The sequence below is a fragment of the Schistocerca serialis genome, chromosome 1 (genome assembly GCF_023864345.2).
Source record: "Schistocerca serialis cubense isolate TAMUIC-IGC-003099 chromosome 1, iqSchSeri2.2, whole genome shotgun sequence".
Classification (NCBI taxonomy): domain Eukaryota; kingdom Metazoa; phylum Arthropoda; class Insecta; order Orthoptera; family Acrididae; genus Schistocerca; species Schistocerca serialis.
This window is the reverse complement of record NC_064638.1, coordinates 674,722,145-674,738,028: the sequence shown is the minus strand read 5'-3', so window position 1 is coordinate 674,738,028 and position 15,884 is coordinate 674,722,145. Positions and strand designations below refer to the sequence as shown.

At 37.7% G+C, this 15,884-nt stretch overlaps 1 protein-coding gene across 1 annotated transcript in view; it reads left to right on the top strand.

The window, feature by feature from the left end:
• Nucleotides 1–15,884, top strand: part of LOC126423533 (collagen alpha chain CG42342-like) — a 649,892-nt gene that overhangs the window by 272,046 nt on the left and 361,962 nt on the right. The window contains exon 14 of the mRNA XM_050087251.1: nucleotides 9,377–9,421. Coding sequence (XP_049943208.1) covers nucleotides 9,377–9,421 — 45 coding nt within the window. The remainder of the gene's footprint in view (nucleotides 1–9,376; nucleotides 9,422–15,884) is intronic.

Here is a 15,884-nt window from a genome sequence, read left to right as displayed (position 1 = left end):
TCTTTTGTCTCTGAGGCCAGATTTCCTATTTTCTGGTTCAGTACCGTTTTCCACAAAGGCCAGTCCTCCATGTCCACTATGCTATCTTCTGAAATGTTTGCTATTTATTTTGAACTCAAAATTGTCATCTGTGTTATATACAGGTATCATAATCAATCAGTCACATTGGCATAGTTTGTATACAGTACGATACACTTTCACTGTCTGTCAGCGTGAATTGAACTCACTGAATATGTCTTTGTTTATGTAAGCTAACTCATGGTGTAGACAGTAACTTACCATTCACTGCAGTTTTGCCCAGCTGCCACCACCTGGTTCCGACACACAGATCTCACTGCCTGCTAAGTCAGCTTACAGACAGCCGCCCCCCCCCCCCCCCCCCCCCCCACTTCACCCTTCCACTCTTCCACCAGAATGCATTGCTTGACATTGGTGATGCCCAGTAGCTACCACCAATAGGCGATGACTTGATTGATGTTGACCCCTCCTAGATGCAGCTACCTAAATTCTAAATACCTCTTGCAACAGCATTCTGCACTCCCCTGCAAACTCTGTGTCACATGGTCATGGCCTGCAACATTGGCTGTCCCTGCTGCCCTCACCAGGATGTAATGTTTTATCGTTGACAGCACTCAGTTACCACATCTGCACACTGCATCTTATAATCATTGTTTACTAGTAAAAAATCTCTCTCTCTTCTAGTGAGCTTCATTTCCAGGTATCCATGTTCACACACCAGTGAATCAGCCACCATGTGCAGTGCCATTCCCCTCTTTAAATAGGTAACAACACCTGTGTGTGCTATAATTAAAGTTATGACCACTTTCAATCACATGTGGTAAATACTAAATCTTGAACTTACCAGTCTTTTTTTTCCAGGGGTGTGCAACAGTGAAATTTTGAATTAACTCAAAGAATTATTTTGATTAACTTTCTGCACATTGGGAAGTTGAGAGAGATGAAAATTCAGTTTTGTGCATCTCAAACATTGATAAAACTCCTTGGATTTCCTCAAATTGCACTAGTTGCCTAATATCTCTTCTGGCAACTCTCAATATATTGATTGGTGCTAAGCTTTAATATTCAAAGACCTTCAAAAATTCATCAATGAAATTTGGTCCTCAAATCAATCATCACATGATGGTGACAGACTAAAAAATTCGTACACATCTTTATCACATTCCAACATGTCAATATTTTTGATTGAGAAACACATAAACTTTCACAGTTATTGATGTAAATTTTCACATCAGGAGGGCAAGAGCAGCCAGCTCATGGTCACTGGTGGCAGAGGTAGGGAATGTGCTACTGACTGCAAGTTGTGGTGCCTTTCCTCTACATGAACCAGAATAGAACAAGAATATTGAGTATACAATTCATACATTTTTTGTTACAACAACAATATTTAACACTAATGCCATTCAGTATAGTTCACCATATCAGTATGATATTGACTCACCTAACAACAGAGGGGTAGGACATGGTGCAACTGCCAGGACCTTCTAGTCACACCACATCCACCACTCCCAGAACAAATGGCACTACTGTGCTATTGCTGCTGGTGCAGCAGATTCATGACCATGTGGCAAGGATGAGATGGCCACCTGTGTCCCACCACAGTGAACATCCAGTCTTCAAGCTCCACCCAGTTACTGTCCAAGCTCCTCTACAACACCCTAATACTGGGTCGCACCAAGTACTATGACATGATGACGACAATATAGACATCTTGCAAAATGGAAAAAAAGCATCTTGATGTCCATTGAAAGAGTGAAGCCAGCATAGATCTTACCATCACCAATGCTCGACAATCCTTCTTCGGTTGAGGAGGGCTGAGTTTCAAAGAGCCTACACACAAACTGTGAAGTCCACATCAAGACGCAAGAGCACCATGGGACAGCTGGTCATGGTTTGCACTCACATCAACACACCAACTGGCCTTCCATATAAGAGCCAGATTAAAAATCAAATTCAAGTATCCCTACACCCCAGTTGCTCTGCACTTTAGGAGGGGGGTATAGTGGATTTTGGAGAAAGACTTTTATCCTTGCTGCTTTAGAACTGTAAATGGTGATGCTCATGATTGCAGACAACGTGCAGTTGACATGAACAAGATGGCATGCAATAAATATTTGGCATGATCATATGCTCATGATGCTTCTGTAATTGCTGGAGCTTGTTATCTTGTTGTGTCCATTTTGCTGTCATCTCTCAGTGTCAGAAGTTCTAACACTGCAATCTCTTGTTGCAGCTATTGGATCTCATCACCAATGTATTGTAAAAAGCCCTTTTCACCTCCCATGTTCAACAACTGTAATGCAAAGACTGTTATTGTGCATTAAACTGTCTCGGATTTTGAGGTCATCAGTTATGTAAGACAGAAATGAAACCTACATATGTATCACAACATTGCTTTTTCTGGATCACAGTCAGAGGTAACAGTTCCATACCAGCTTACTCCAAAAGCTGCTACACTGGCAGGGAATGAACTGGCATTTCACTGGTCAGTTTTTCATTCCAACAGATCCCTTCATGATGAAGAATCTCAATGGCTGTGTTATGATTCAAGAAAATTTGTATGATCAAATTGTAAAGTAACACCAGATATATTGAAGACCATAATTTTTGAACATTTGCATCCCTTGCATTTCGTATATTTGTGTTAGAATGACTTCCTTCCACTTTAATGAACTGGGTTGATGACATAAATAGAGACTGAATAGAATTTGTAGTTCTGTTTATGAGAATCTGTTTCCTCCTAGTTTTTTACCCTCTTTGGGGAAGGATCATGGAAAATAAATGTTGTGAAATATGGTGGACAGTCAAAAAGTTCCCTGGATTTCATTATAACTATTTATTACGAAAATATAGGTACACATTTACTTTAAAAACAGGATCCTTCAGCACACACACACACACACACACACACACACACACACACACACACACACGCGTTTTCAATCACTCCTGCCATTGCTGGAAACAACAATAAAAACTCCTTTTTTTGTATCCTGTGAAGTTCATTCGTAATGCTAGTGGAAAAATGAAACTTTGAGGATCTTTTTGATATCTGTCAGTGCTAAATCCCTTGAGTAGGGAGGATGGTAGAGGAGTGGAATATTTGTTTCTGTGAGCCACATCCGCACAATAAGTGATGTGTGGGAGGGAGCACTGTTGTGATGCAGCGTCCATCCTCCTTGCAGTATGTTTTCTTCAGATTGCCTCCCTCGGTGGTTTCAAAACCTGCATGTAGAAAGGGCCAGTAACAGTAGATGATAGAAATTCACAATGCACCTTACCTTCATTGTCAAAAACACAATGGGCATCACTTTTGTTTTGAATTTGACATGATGTGCTTTGTGCCATCCTGATGACTGCATTTTTTGATCTGGGTTGTCTGTGTACACTCAGGTCTCATCACCAGCAATGATTGTGTGAAGATATGTTGAGCCCTCTGTGCCTTGGTCATAATCAACAAACAAGTTTCCATTTGATCTGAATTCAGTACCCACAGGAACAACTTTGCACTGACATGTTTCATCTTAAAATCATGTGTCTGGATGCATGAGAGATACGCAGTTCTTGTGCCAGCTTGTCAAGAGTCAGTTATCAGTATGATCTGACTAACCATTTCACTTGCTCGACCAATTCTTCATTTCTGAACGTTGATTGTCTTACACTGTGGTGCTCATCTTTCAGCGATCCCTGTCCACCAAAAATTTCTCAAAAACCTCTTGTAAATGGCTGTTTTCTTTAAAGCAGCATCCCCATAAACTGCATGTAAGGCAAACAAAGTCTCTGCACCAGATTTCCTCAATCTGCACTTGAATTTGATGTTCAGCCTTTGCTTGAACTATGACACTGCTTACAAATTATTGCAGAGTAGTCAAGAATAATTAGATAAGTCAGAGTAATTAATTAGCCTAATAAAAGGGCAGCAAAACAGTTACATTGAATTTCTTGAAACTTTTTGACTGCCCGTCATATATGTGTCTTTTATTTCTGGTCAACAGATCCACAGATCATAATGAATGAATGACTGCATAATGAGTGCAGAGAAATGTAAACTCTGTAAAAATTATTGGTAGATATTGGAGTAATTGATCTTTGGTTTTTAATTACTTAACATTTCCATTGCAACTGATATTAAATATATATGTATGTATGCATTCATGGTAGTTTACTTTTCATGCTGTTAAATAAGTATTTATTTTACTAGCACCTACAACCAGTGAGCATATAATGATTGTGGCTACATAAGATTCACTCCAAACATTACTCCAATTTTATTGCAGCAATGGAAAACTTGCCATCGAATTATGCTGGTATGGAAATATTGTGTGAGGCAATGAAAATACCATCTTTCTGTTGAAAAAATATAAAGATATGGTTTTAGTATGACAAATATTAGCAACAAGGTGATGAAGTATCATTCAGTTTTGGGATCACTTGGCACCGAAGTTGCTGATCTAATTTCATTCTAAACCATTGTCAGCTTTCTCATATACAGATTTAAAGACATTTCTTTCCACAGAATTGGAAGGCAAAAAAATTAAAAAATTACTAACAGAAGTAGTACTAGGAGGCAAAGAGCCATCTACTTTGCTCGAGAGATTTGTACAATTGCCAGAATGCAAGTAAATGATGGCTTTTTAAGAATGATATTTCTTCAGCAACTACCAACCAATGCGCATTCTGGATGTAAGCCTCAATGCAGTGACTTCTATTGCTGATAAAATCGTAGAGAGTATGGTGACAATCATTTCATATATAGTGCTGAAACTGTTTCGTATCTAACTCAACATGACAGACCAATCTGAAAAGATAGCATTTAGAACTAACAACCCAGATTCAAAAACTATGAACTGGGACATGATCAAGAAGCAGATGAAATCACTCTGGCATGCACAGAAACATCCCATGTGTTGGTATTATTATAAATTCAGACAGAATGCAAAGAAATGCACACCATCATGTTCATTTATTTCTTAACAATCTGCTGAAGCTCAGACAGAAAACTAGCACACTAATTACTCGATGTGACAAAAAGTGAGGAGACTAATTTCGCTACTTTTTCAAAACAGATCATAACGTATATCTTTGCTTTTTGGTTGATTCTGGAGTAGATTTTTCTGTATTGCCAGCAACAGTATCAGATCACAAGAATGTTTAGAAATAGCAAATCTATACTTCAAACAGGTCCATAATATATATATGTAGTGACTGACTATGCAATATGAAAGAATCCAACAAAGAAGATTTCCATTGCTGTTTGTTCTTACAGATGTTTGCCATCCAATTATTGGTGCTGATTTCTTGGTCTGTTGCTCATTGTTGGTCATTATGGTCTGTTGCTCATTGTTGGTCATTATGGTCTGTTGCTCATTGTTAAGTGAAAAAAGTTACTCAATTGAGAAACTTAAGCCACTGATGTAGACTGTGCTGACATAATTACTGACAGTTTAGTGTTTTATATTGACTCAAAGCACAAGTATCAAGACTTTCTGAAGAGATCTCTTACTGTTCTCACAAAGAAACATAATTACGGTGTTACTGAAGTTAACATGCAATGCACTATCACAACAGGACATCCAGTTCATGCACAAGCCATATGCCTGTCGACAGAAAAACTAGCACAAGCAATACTTGAATTTCAGGAGATGATGTCTTGATATTTGTTGTTCTCAAAGCTACCGGGATAGTCCTCTCCATCTTGTTCCAAAGAAAGACGGAACTTGGTGTCCCTGTGGAGATTATAAAGCTTTAAATGCTCTCACATTTCCAGACCATGATCAAATACTACATTTACAAGATTTCATCTGCCGACCCTCTAAGAGAAAGATATCTCAGAATCTGGTCTTACTACCATATTCCTTTTGTGCCAGATGTACTTGAAACAACCGTTATCACACCATTTGGACTTCAAATTTTTGAAGATGCCAGCTGATCTACGCAATGCAGAGCAAACATTCCATTGATATACTTGTAGCATTTTGAATGATTTACCTTTTATGTATTCCTATTTAGATGATATTCTCATTGGTTCAGCATGAGATGGAGAACATATATTGCATCTGCAACAACTTCTTGGATAACTGAATAACCTTAAAATTAATGTTTGAAAATGGATTTTTGGAAAGAAAGAGGTATCATTCTAGAGTAATCATGTGTCACATTAAGCGATTTCACCATTAGAAGGAAAAGCAAAAATAATTAAGGACTTCCCTCATCCTAAAGCAGTGGTAGAACTACGCTTTTTTTTTTAGGACAGATGAGTTTCTGCAGACATATGTTAGCGCATACTACAGAAATCCATAAGCTCTGTTTAAAAGGTGCAGGAACACCAGAAGGAAGGATAATCACCCTATTAAATGGACTGATGAAGCAGACAAATCGATCAAGAAGTTAAAAGAAGAATTAGCTAATACAAGTTAGCTCACTTATCTCTGAACAGATTTTTCCTTAATTTTGATGTGTCAGACTGTCTTATGGGTGCTTCTTTACTCCAATTGTAACACCTGAACTATTGTGGTTTTCTCCTGGTCTCTCACTGACACATAATGTAGTACCTATAATCATGAGTTAGTGGCAGGCTCTTTTGCAGTCAAATACTTTTGTTATATTATGGAAGGCAGAGAATTAACAACATTCACAGAACACAAACAATTAGCATTTGCCTTTAAAAAGTGCCCATAAAAAGCAACACCCAGGCAACTACACCATGTGGAATTTCTCATTCAGCTCTCCACAAATATTTGATACCTTCATGAAGGAAAGAACATTCTTTTTGGTACACATTCCGGAGTGACAGACATCATTTTGCCAATTAGTATTTCATTTCAAAAACTGCAAAAGCATGAAGCAGTGACTCAGAACTGGCTTAACCTGGCATAAAGGGTACAGAAGACTTGATTCAAGAAGACTTCTTGGTCCTCACTGAAACAAGATGTAAACCTATGGGCAAAGCAGGTGTTCACTGCCAATGAGCAAAGCTTTCAGAACGTACAACCAGAGCTCGTGGAACTTTCTGTGAAGCTGTATATTTGATCTACCTTGCTCTCAGGGTGTCACCTCTCATTTCATAATGACCGACAGGTTTACACATTGGCCAGAGGAAGTTCCATTGAAGAACATCTCTGTAGAAAGTGTTGCCAGGACTCTCTTATTATCATGGATCACATGATTTGGAGTCCCAAAACTGGTCACCACCAACTGAGGACAACAGTTTGAGTGTCAACTGTTGACGCACCTCTCAGTGACCCAAGGTACACACCACATCAAGACCACTGCCTACCATCCAGTGCCAAACTGCAGAGTTGGATCATGGCATAGCATCATCAAAACATCATTGAGAGCCCAACTTCCAGATGACTGGATTGGCAACTTACGAACAGTTTTAGTTGGTCTCTGTGCTTGTGTGTGCATTTTCATGTGATGGCTGTATTGTTCAAAGTGTGTTTTATTTGTGTCAGTGATACATGACAGGTTTTGGGGTCAGATGTACCATATTTACTCGAATCTAAGCCGCACTTTTTTGCAGTTTTTGTAATCCAAAAAACCGCCTGCGGCTTAGAATCGAGTGCAAAGTAAGCGGAAGTTCTGAAAAATGTTGGTAGGTGTCGCCACAACTAACTTCTGCCGTCGAATATATGTAGCACTACACAGGCATGCTTTGCAGGTGCAAAGATAAATACTGGTGCCAAAACCTCTGCGTCAGTAAAAAAAAAAAAAAAAGTGGAAGACAAGGTTTTTTTCTCCGCCCAGAGTTTCGACCACTTCATTTTCATACATTATCCAATGAAGTAAATACAAATTCCGTATTGTTCATCTTCGAATGTAGCAACATTTCAATGTACTACGAAAATCCGACTGGCAAGACTGTTTGGGATGTTTGTCAATATGGCCAACTCTACGTTCTGAATTTTTTCCTACCTGTGAGAAGAGATGGTTGCTAATAGGAACATTTATGAATTGTGTATCACACACAGTATTCTCTTCACCATACGAATATAAACATTTATGCATGTATTCTTTCGTGTTTGCTGTTATCTCATTTAAATCCTGTCTGCCTAATAAACTACGAAACTAGAGTGCGACAACAGCAAACGCGGAAGAATATACATATCATGTCATGTTTATATTCGTATTAATCTTATGCATAATAGTGATACAGTCAGAAATGAAGCACGGCTATTGACTAGATTTTTAAAAGTAAAATGACTAATTTCTGTGCAAAATATAATGTACTAAAGAGGTGTCTGCAAAGATTTTAAAACGGAGAAAAATTTTAGCTAAACTCTTGTTCTGAATATCTTCTATCATACGCAGCCTATTATTTGGTTCTTGTTGATCATTATCAAAGAAAGCAGCGGTGTAAGTAACAACAAATAGCAGTCTCTTGTCATTGTTTCGATAATGAGATGATTCCTCTCTCTCTCTTTTTTTTTTTAAATTGTAAGCGGCGGTAGCGCGCACAAAAGCAAACCATGCCGCATCGGCGGCAGGCCGTAAACACTCATCATCAGAATGCAACAAACAATGCTTGACACAGTACAGTAATGCATTTTCAACTTAGAGAGACGTAAACACCTATAACAAAGAGAACGGCACTTATCAGATCAAAGAAAAATAAACAATCAACTCAAACCTGACGAAGCACGTGAAAAAGGAAGGGTACCCGTATAAATACGGATGGAGTGCCTGACGCATGGCAGTGGCTACCTGGTAAAGCTTAACTGCTAAGCTTACGACTCGAACCAAACTACTGTAGCTGTATCGTCATTTATTCGACCTAAGTTGTGTCTCATATTACAATGGACCAACTTTGTTTCGATTTGGAGGTGTGGCCTAAAACTTTTCTCTCCGCTTGAATTTCGAGTCTCAAACTTCAGGTGCGGCTTAGATTTGGGAAAATTTTTTTCCTTGATTTCGAGTCTCATTTTTCAGGTGCGGCTTAGATTTGAGTGCGGCTTAGATTCGAGTAAATACTGTACGTTAGTTCTGTTTTTAACATTTACATGTGTTTCCTAAGTCTTAAATGTTTATGAATCATTTTTTACCAGTCTTTGTTCGTATCATCTGTCTGCCCATTTCTTTGATTAAACACATGTTTAAATGTAAGCAGTACTAAATGTCTCCTCTCTTTTAACTTGTTATTTGCTTTAAAAACCAAACCATTGCTCATCTTTATTTTTAAGCTATCATGGTGATGTAATGAGTTAATTAGATTGATACTGTATGTGAGAGCTCCAAGATATTGAAGCTATTTTAATTCTACAAATGAGACATAGGAGAAACACCAGATAGTTAGTAAAACTATACCTATGGACATCTGTGAATGCAAGCAGACTTTGACCTGAAGTTTTCTGATTTGTAGGGCTACCCTGGACAGAAAGGTGAAAAGGGTGACAAGGGAGAATCGGTAAGTAAATAAATTGTGTACAATAAATTCACTTGAAAAACTGTCCAAATATGGTCTAACACCATGGCTGTGACTATACTAAAAATAGTTTTATGATGTTTATTACATCACACTTGAGAGTATATTGATAATCTTGATTAGATTTATAACATTCTTGTCAAAAATCTCTTAAATTTTGAAAGTGGTTTTAATGCAATGTATAATTTCACTGGAAATTTATTCCGAGTTATGAGGCTTTTATTGCATTTATTTTGGTCATAGAAAGTGTTTCATAATACATTCTTAATTAATGAGTTCAGCTCATTTATGAAATTTATTTAGTTTTACATGTACCCTCCTCACAGAAACTTTATAATATTGATCGGTGTAGTGTGTTCTGATTTTTCTTTATGAAATAATATAATTTCTGATGAGAAAAATTTCATTGTAAGATATTATGCCTTCTCTGTACAGTTAATATAGTGAAAAAGAGATTAATGTAATTCTAATTGGAATATTTATAGTATTTCATGAGAAAATTATGGTTTCCACAATAAATATGTATTTATGTTTTGATGGTAAATATGCAATAGCCATGTTATAATGATCAACTTACTTTAATATGTACTGCTTTTCTTTGTAATATCATTGGTCAGACAGTTTTCTTTCTGCTGACGTGTGGGGCTTACTGTCAGAGTGTTTCAAAAATTTGATTTATGGATTCAGTCCCAGTGAACTGACTGAGGTTTGATAGTGTGGCATTAGTAACACATAAGAAGGCAAGTACAGGGGGCATAAAACTAACAATGGTGAAATAGGAACTACAAAAATATAGAGGACCTCTATTTGATGGCACAAATCCAGCAAATGGAAATTTAGAAATGAAACTCTCTTTTATGTGCATAAGGATTGAGCTTTATTGAAAAGATGACAGCATGCACAGATAAAGGCTCGGCTGGGAGTATGCCAAGGAACTTCCGATGACATGTGGAAATTATGAACTAAATTTTTCAGTGGAAAATGCTAATCAACTTTCAACAGGTAATGAATTGTTAAAAATTAAGTTTAATGCTAATTTTAATAATCTCCTAAATCAGTTTTTGAAGCTTATAACAATTAAGAAGCTGATATTGGTTGCAATTTGTTGTTAACAGTGTTTCAGAATATGAAGTTTTTGTTAAGGCTTAGAAGACTAAATGAAGTGAGCAATTAAAACTTAGTTTTATAAGTGGCAGACTGTTAGAAGAGGAAATAAAACACAATCATTCTAGAAACAGAAAGACATTATTAAATATTTTTTGAAGACATTGTTGGAGAAAGTCAGCAGTCACAATGTAATATTTGAAATTAATTATAAAACAGTCTTGATCACATGGCATGTTTATTAAAAGGTGACCAGTTTTGATCATCATATGATTACCTTCAGATCTTCAACCGTATTGATGGGCAATGGCTGTACATAGACCAGGAACTGCTGAATGATGATACTCAACTGCAGTTGGTTCAGCAGTTCCTGCTCCATGCACAGCCATTTCCATCAATATGGTTGAATGTCTGAAGATGATCATGTGATTATTGAAACAGTCAGCATTTAATAAACATAGCTTTTCATAAACATGGCTTTTCTAATTAATTTTGGAAAGGTTAGTAAATGAAGTGTCATCATTTACAGCACTTATTTTGTACCAAATGTTGAGAAAGCACAAAGGAAAAAGTACATTAAAAGGTATGTTTGACAGAAAAAACAAATTGTGACCTAAATACATTTAAAAATATAATAAAAACAACATAGATTGCATGAAATATTTTATTTATGGCCAGTTTCGAACAGTGGCTAATAATCCTCAGACCATTGCTAAGTGGAGTAATATGAAAGTTATTAGAGGGTAAATAAAGATAAACACAACAGTAAGAGACTATAACAATGACATAAGTGAAAGGACAGATACCTTTTCTGACTGCTGGGGTTGGTGGCATGTAGCAATAACAGCTCTAGGCTGGTGTGAAGAGCAGCTGTTGCATGACATGGAGTTGCCACTGCATAAGTGGTGAGAAGTCTGCCCACCATGATAGCCAGTGGCTGTCAAATAGGAATAAAATTAATCATATTTGATGGCCCCTGGCTATCGCTAATATAATACTGGAGGCAGTGGACAGAGCTGTAGCTATTTATACCACAGCAACTGCATGTCATGCAGCAGATGCTTTTCACAGCTTAGAGCAGTTACAATTGAGTTGACAGACGTTGATGCCTGAGAATTGCAGTTGGCTATGTGCATTTGATTGTGATTCTATATCAACCAATAAAATTACATGATTTTGTAAATGTCTCAGTTTTGTTACAGCTCTGCAGACAGCTACTGTTTTCACATGCAGCTGAAAGCTGGCAGAAAAGCTGCAACCTGTCAGCAATCTTCTTACAATGTCTCACCTATAGTGCTCCATGCCACCAATTCCAGCAGTCAGAAAGGGTATCTCTTCCTTCGCTTCTATTGTAGTTATATGGTATTTTTACTGTTGTGTTTATTTTCATGTGTCCTCTAACAACTTTCATGTTACTCCCTTTACAGAATTTGTGATGGCCTGAGGATGATCAGCCACTGATTAAAACTGGTTACCATTTTTTAAAATAAAATATTTTATGTGGTCTAGACTATTTTTATTGAATTCTTAATTGTTTATGATAGCTGATGTTTCCTGATCTAAATATATTTGATAGTGATACAGAAAACCAACTGCACAGTTAAATGATGATGGCATCCTCTTGTATAAAATAATGAAAGAGGAAGCTGCCTGGTAGAATTTTGCACAGAGCATAACTTAATCATAGCTAACACTTAGTTCAAGAATCATAAAAGAATGTTGTATACATGGAAGAGGCCTGGAGATACTGAAAGGTTTCAGATAGATTATATAATGGAAAGACAGAGATTTAGGAACCAGGTTTTAAATTGTAAGACATTTCCAGGGGCAGACGTGGACTCTGACCACAATCTATTGGTTATGAACTGTAGATTAAAACTGAAGAAACTACCAAAAGGGGGGAATTTCAGGAGATGGGATCTGGATAAACTGACAGAACCAGAGATTGAAGAGAGTTTCAGGGATAGCATTAGGAAACAATTGATAAGAATGGGGGAAGAAATACAGTAGAAGAAGAATGGGTAGCTTTGAGAGATGAAATAGTGAAGGCAGCAGAGGATCAAGTAGGTAAAAAGACGAGGGCTAATAGAAATCCTTGGGTAACAGAAGAGATATTGAATTTAATTGATAAAAGGAGAAAATATAAAAATGCTGTAAATGAGGCAGGCAAAAAGGAATACAAATGTCTCAAAAATTAGATTGACAGGAAGTGCAAAATGGCTAAGGAGGGATGGCTGGAAGACAAATGTAAGGATTTAGAGGCACATATCAGTAGGGGTTAGATAGATACTGCATGTTGTTGTTGCTGTGGTCTTCAGTCCTGAGACAGGTTCGATGCAGCTCTCCATGTTACTCTATCCTGTGCAAGCTTCTTCATCTCCCAGCACCTACTACAGATTTTGCCAACAGGAAAATTAGAGAGACCTTCGGAGAAAAGAGAACCACTTGTAAGAATATCAGGAGCTCAGATGGAAACCCAGTTCTAAGCAAAGAAGGGGAAGCAGAAAGGTGGAAGGAGTATATAGAGGGACTATACAAGGGCGATGTTCTTGAGGACAATATTATGGAAATGGAAGAGGATGTAGGTGAAGATGAAATGGGAGATATGATACTGCTTGAAGAGTTTGACAGAACACTGAAAGATCTAAGTCAAAGCAAGGCCCCAGGAGTAGACAACATTCCATTAGAACTACTGATAGCCTTGGGAGAGCCAGCCCTGACAAAACTCTACCATCTGGTGAGCAAAATGTATGAGACAGGCGAAATACCCTCAGACTTCAAGAAGAATATAATAATTTCAATCCCAAAGAAAGCAGGTGTTAACAGATGTGAAAACTACTGAACTATCAGTTTAATAAGCCACAGCTGCAAAATACTAAAACAAATTCTTTACAGAAGAATGGAAAAATTCGTAGAAGCCGACCTAGTGGAAGATCAGTTGGAACACGTGAGGCAATACTGACCCTACAACTTATCATAGAAAATAGATTAAGGAAAGGCAAACCTACATTTCTAGCATTTGTAGACTTAGAGAAAGCTTTTGACTATGTTGACTGGAATACTCTTTCAAATTCTGAAGGTGGCAGGGGTAAAAAATGGGGAGCGAAAGGCTATTTACAATTTGTACAGAAGCCAGATGGCAGTTATAAGAGTCGAGGGGTATGAAAGGGAAGCAGTTGTTGGGAAGGGAGTGAGACAGGGTTTTAGCCTCTCCCCGATGTTATTCAATCTGTATATTGAGCAAGCAGTAAAGAAAACAAAAGAAGAATTTGGAGTTGGAATTAAAATCCATGGAGAAGAAATAAAAACTTTGAGATTCACCGATGATATTTAATTCTGTCAGAGACAGCAAAGGACATGGAAGAGCAGCTGAACAGAATAGACAGTGTCTTGAAAGGAGGATATAAGATGAACATCAACAAAAGCAAAACGGGGATAATGGAATGTAGTCAAATTAAATCGGGTGATGCTGAGGGTATTAGATTAGGAAATGAGATGCTTAAAGTAGTAAATGAGTTTTGCTATTTGGGGAGCAAAATAACTGATGATGGTCGAAGTATAGAGGATATAAAATGTAGACTGGCAATGGCAAGGAAAACGTTTCTGAAGAAGAGAAATTTGTTAACATCGAGTATAGATTTAAGTGTCAGGAAGTCTTTTCTGAAAGTATTTGCATGGAGTGTAGCCATGTATGGAAGTGAAACGTGGACGATAAATAGTTTAGGCAAAAAGAGAATAGATGCTTTCAAAATGTGGTGCTACAGAAGAATGCTGAAGATTGAATGGGTAGATCACATAACTAATGAGGAGGTATTGAATAGACTTGGGGAGAAGAGGAGTTTGTGGCACAACTTGACTAGAAGAAGGGATTGGTTGGTAGGACATATTCTGAGGCATCAAGGGATCACCAGTTTAGTATTGGAGGGCAGCGTGGAGGGTAAAAAATCATGGAGGGAGACCAAGAGATGAATACACTAAACAGATTCAGAAGTATGTAGGTTGCAGTAGGTACTGGGAGATGAAGAAGCTTGCACAGACTAGAATAGCTTGGAGAGCTGCATCAAACCAGTCTCTGGACTGAAGACCACAACAACAACAGAAAACCAGATTGTATTAGAGAGCAACAGAAAACAAAAACAGAGTGTAACAATACTGCAAGTGTAACAGTGAATTTGCTGGAAACAAATGAAACAGAAGATAGTTTTTCTGTCTTGGAAATTACCGGAAGTTATGTAGGTCACTAAGCAAGTTAGAAGGAAGGATATGTGCATGACAAAGTAAGGTAGAAGGAAGGACAATTGGGTTTAGGATCTCGCTGACAGTGAAGTCATTAGAGATGAAGGAAAATTTGGGATTGGGCAGGATGGGGAAGCAAATAAGCTGGATCCTTTTGATGAAATCATCCTCACTTTTGCAGTGAGCAATTATGAGAAACTGCAAAAAGAAAAAAGAAAAAAAAAAAAATCTTATTCATGATGCGAAAATTTATGGTGGATGACAAGCTGGAGTGGTATCTGGCCTTAGGAAGCTCAGAATATGTTGCTAAGGAATTTGTTCCTTTAACTAATGGCAGGAAACGTGAAGAGCCAATGGGAATAAAGGGGCTGAGGTGGATATCTTTTTGTTACTGTAAAAGATAAGTGAAGTTTAAAGTTGGTGTTAAAGAAATTTTGATTGAAAGATGTTCTTGTATTGCCAAGAATGCTAAGCAGTGGTGTGCCCTGGGTGTGAACTGTGTTCATGACTCCATTTTATGCAAAATATTTGAACAACTGATCCAATTGTCTCCTATGGCTACTCTAAGTCCTATGCTTATTTGTGCCGGGACTTCATGCCTTTTGATGCTCATTTGTTTTCCAGATCTCAGATTCCTATTCCATGAACTGCATATTCTCTCAGTGCTTTACAGGTCTAGTGGATGAGAAGGCCAGTGAGATTCAATAATCTTAGTGCTGGACTTCAAAAGTTGTTTAAATTTAACCCCATGTTCATGATTTATTAGGTTCATCACCATCTTTATTTCATAGACTCATTAATTAATCTGTCCCAGAAACTTGGTATTTGCACCATACTGCTGATCTCATCACATTTCATATCATGATTGTGTTGAAAACTATGCTCAGAGGGAGATGATTTGCTTTGTTTTTTTAGCCAGTTATGTCATTGGTTCCTTGCACCTGTCCTCAGTTATTCTAATATTCTTCCGCAAGTTAGACATCCCCCCCATGAACCATGGACCTTGCCGTTGTTGGGGAGGCTTGCGTGCCTCAGCGATACAGATAGCCGTACCGTAGGTGCAACCACAACGGAGGGGTATCTGTTGAGAGGCCAGACAAACGTG